Below are 4149 nucleotides of genomic sequence, written 5' to 3'. Positions count from 1 at the left end.
ACAAAGAGACGGTGAGACTATGAAGTTGTATCAATTTCTGCGTTGTAAATTTGAGACAAGTTGTATCTGAACCTATTCACTTCACTGCAACCTCGGAGACGCTAATTGACGTCGTTTGCACCAATTGTACGGTTCGTGAAGTCTTGATCAGTAACATCACTGGATCACTCGGGCAATCAACGATAAATGTTACATTGACGCTAAAAAAGACTAAGATACCTGCTAGAGCTATTACTTAACCGCTCACGCGATACATGCAGCCGTAGACGCATACCACACCTAGAGGTGTTGATTTTATACCGATTTATCGGATATCGAAGTTATAATAGGTAAAATAACTAATATTAATTGCTATTTCGGTAACTACTCTAGCAAACCATAAAGTTTTTAATGCCTGGGTCTGTCGCTTAAAAAAAATAAACAACTTCAAAAATACGTCACGACAATCGTGTGTGTTATTGTTTGGGCTGGCATTTCGGTGTTTATTTATTGAAAACATACCGTAAGTAGCATTTCTTAAGTTTACCCTGAATGTAAATGTTAATTATGTTGGACGCCGCCGCAGGACTCAAAAAAAACCGAAAAAGATTTAAAACAATTTAATTTATGAAGTAAAGAAATTACAATATAATCCTTATTTCTAATTAAGTACTATGCTCGGTCGATGTGAGAACCAGTGAATCAGGGGCCGCGACGCCGGTCGCGGTTTCCACGAGGCGAAGATGCACCATCGGCAAATCAGGCGGGTTGCATGTGGCAATCGCTGCTTCACGGAAAATGCCAGGCGGCCACACGGCTTGCATGGAGATTGCTCAACATATGTGTCACTCGATGTTTCCACGGGAGATGCAATGTAGGCATGTTTCATAGTTACAGTTCATCTAACATCTCCGCCCTCAAATCGGCAACTATTTGAGGACTTGGAGCGAAAATGTTGCTGACTTCGGGCTCCGATGCTCTACTTCTTCAGGAGACTCGTTAATACGATTTTCAGTTGATGTTTCATCTTTACTTGCGGGATTCTTAATTTTCAGTCGCGTACAAAGGTTACTACGCCGTATAATAATTATAGAAGTCAGTATAGCTGCGCTCAATAGTATTCCATAGAATGGTATAGTCGTGTGGTACAATTGGTTGTTAATATGGTCTATTTTAATTGGTTGCTGCATTAGGATCTTATCTTCGATGTCATGTAGTCCCTTTAGATTTATTGAATTAAGTTTTATATGTGGCATTTGCATGGGGCGGTTAACTTGGTAGTCGTAAGGTATATCTGTTATCAGTAAGGGTTGTCCTTTGATTTGATCGTTGATATTGATAATAGTAAATTCTTCAGTGCGCATAAGACATTTTGGTGGCAGGGTAGCAAGATAGCTTCCATGCAGGGTGATGAACTCCTGTCGTCCGCATTGTAGCTCCGTCTTGGTCGGTTGTGGGAAAATAAGCGTGTAGTGTTGGTCGTCTAGCTGCTCCATGGCTTCCTTGTCGAGACTTACTTTGGTAGGCCGGCACGATTTGTCTAGGGATTGGTGGATGATGATACCTTGTATGCAATCTGGATGTCCTCTTGGGAGATGATTGACCATTTCCTCGCAAAGGTACTGGTGGTTGAACTTCGGGCATTCAGCCTCAATGTACATGAAAGTTTTGCTGTTGGTTGCAAGGAATGGGTAAGGGGGAATAAAAGTCATGAAATTTTTGTTAGGAACAAGGGACAGCTTATAGAAATCGAATTGACCTGGGGAAATTATTGGAACTTTAAATATAATGACTATCCTTTTCCCTGCATAATAATATCCGGATTTTATTATGTTATAATATTCTCTCAAGTCTCCTTCTAGAACTTGGTCCTGATTATACACTGATTTAAGTTTACTTATCATATTTCTTAAATTTTCTATACTTAGCATACTATGATGGGTGCTCGATGCACGTATAAAAGCTAAGATGTCCTCTATCCTAGTTAATTCTATGAACAGATCTTCTGCGTTTTCGCTGATTATCGTCAGTAACTGAGCGAACTGCGCGTATTTAAGAAGACTGTTATCGCTGTATATACTATTATTTAAATTTAATTGCAAACTATTATTAATTCTCTCCTGGTTTTCTACTATTTTCGTAAGTAAAGTGGAGTGCCGTTTCATCCATTCTTTGTTAAGACTAATATGATCATTTACTTCGGACAGTAATTTCTGGTTGTTATTTTCTAAAATTTGTATAGCATTATTATATTTTTCAGCGTCCGTATGATCTAAATTACCAGTAATACTTTTGATTAATGATCCTAGACCGTCTATAAGACCTCTTTTACTTCTTAAACTATTGGGCTCTAATGTATTAAGTTGATTATGAATTTTATCCAACTTAGTGAATAGATATCCTATTTGTAGTTCATATAAGAAGTATGTATTATTATCTAGCTTAGCTTTGAATAGTGTAAGTTGAGAATCTATAGAGTCAAGTCTGGCTTTAATGTCAGTCATTTCAATAAATTGTAGGAAAGAATGATAGTGTGTAGTAAGTCTAGCTTGTCCAAGTTTAAAAGGCAAAATACCAGGTCCATTGTCAAGGGTCTCCAGTCTTATCTCGTGAGCCAGTGTCAGTCGAATGATCATCAGGAGTAGTCTGTAACAATTTTGCTGATTTAGGCACACGTTTGAGTCGGGATTTTGCTATGGGGCCTTTCTTTCTAGAAGTGTAAATGTGTATAGGCAAATTGGCAAGAACGGTGTCTTGGGTGTAGCGTTTAGCGAGCTGATTTCTGTTAGCTACAGGATTGGCTACAAAAACCTGTTGATCTGGCTGATATTCGATCTCGGGTTCCCTATTTCTATTCCTATTGTTAATGATGTTTGTTCGATTTTCTAATGAAGACTCATTTATATTTTCATATACAATCTTCATTCGATCTTTGTGTGTTAATATATACTGTTGCATTAGGTGTTCGGACATATTGATGTCAGATGGATCTCTTGGGTCGAAATGTCCTCGAATTATATCGTGAGGCCTACATTTTGTAAAACTGTGTACCGAACTATCGTAAGCTAAAATTGCATATGGCATCAAATTAATTATTGGTTCGTCCTTCTGTCGGAGTCGTAAAATTCTCAAGTGCTCTAGTAAGGTCGAGTGAAATCTCTCTATTATTCCATTGTCGTTGGGGTCATGAGCTAAGGTCCTGTGGTGATTTATTTTGTGTAGTCTTGTAAATTCGGCAAACATTTGGTTAGTAAATTCAGTCCCATTATCTGTAATTATTGTCAGAGGTAGTCCATGGTGCGTACTGTAGTAATCCTTGTAAGATGCTGATAGCCGTACCATCTCTTATGTGATAGGCTTGTCCATATTTAGAAAACACGTCTACAAAGGTTGAATACTTTTCATTGTGGGCCGTAAAAAGGTCCATGTGTACTATTTCAAGCGGTTTCGTCGCGGGGGGAACAATATTGAATTGAGGTCTAATGGGATTTCTGTCATATTTCGTCTGACCACACACTGTGCACTCGTTAATGTATTTTGTAATCTCTTCTTTCATTTTTGGCCAGTAGTACTTTCGCGAGAGGGACAAATAGCTTTCGTTAATTCCTCTGTGGTTTGTTTTTCCTTCGTGATAATTTTTTATGATTTCCTGTTGTCTCAGGTATTCCTTAACGTCCTCTAGTTCAGTCTTTGCTAAGACTAAATTCATAGAGGAATTTTTGAAATTTTTCTGGATAGCAGGAATGATAGAGTACATTCCCAACGGCAGTGTGATTTTAATAGAGGTCTTTACCTTAGGATTGACATATTCTTTAATAGCATTTACTACATCTTGCTCTAAGGTGGATTCGGATACTTGTATGAATGTACGAGTGTGTGTGTCAAAAGGTTTAATTGCCGTCGTTCGTCGTTTAATGTCTCCTACTATCGTAAAACATATCTGTCGGTGAAATTTATTAAGGAGCTCATCAGTAATGGGGACTTCAAGTATTGGATTTTCATTGTCGGTATGAGCGGTTTGGGTGGAAGAGTCAGAAGGGGGTTGTTGTGTAGGATTAGCTATCATTGAGTCAGTTTCCTCATTGTTAATCTCTACCCTGGACAGAGCGTCGGCATTGGTATTATTTTTTCCCTTTTTATAAACAACTGTATAGTCATACTCGCTTAATT

The 4149-nt window shown here is 38.2% G+C and overlaps 1 protein-coding gene across 1 annotated transcript; it reads right to left on the bottom strand.

The window, feature by feature from the left end:
- Nucleotides 1-692: 692 nt before the first annotated feature.
- On the bottom strand, nt 693-2483 carry LOC113230006. Its single transcript, XM_026463728.1, has one exon. It carries the CDS (start codon nt 2481-2483, stop codon nt 909-911), a length of 1575 nt encoding a protein of 524 aa, XP_026319513.1. The 3' UTR covers nt 693-908.
- Between the last annotated feature and the right edge of the window lie 1666 nt (nt 2484-4149).

Source organism: Hyposmocoma kahamanoa, unplaced genomic scaffold (assembly GCF_003589595.1).
Source record: "Hyposmocoma kahamanoa isolate Upper Pololo Valley unplaced genomic scaffold, ASM358959v1 63, whole genome shotgun sequence".
Taxonomy (NCBI): Eukaryota; Metazoa; Arthropoda; class Insecta; order Lepidoptera; family Cosmopterigidae; genus Hyposmocoma; species Hyposmocoma kahamanoa.
The sequence above is the reverse complement of the archived record's forward strand: the minus strand, read 5'-3'. Positions and strand labels throughout refer to the sequence as shown.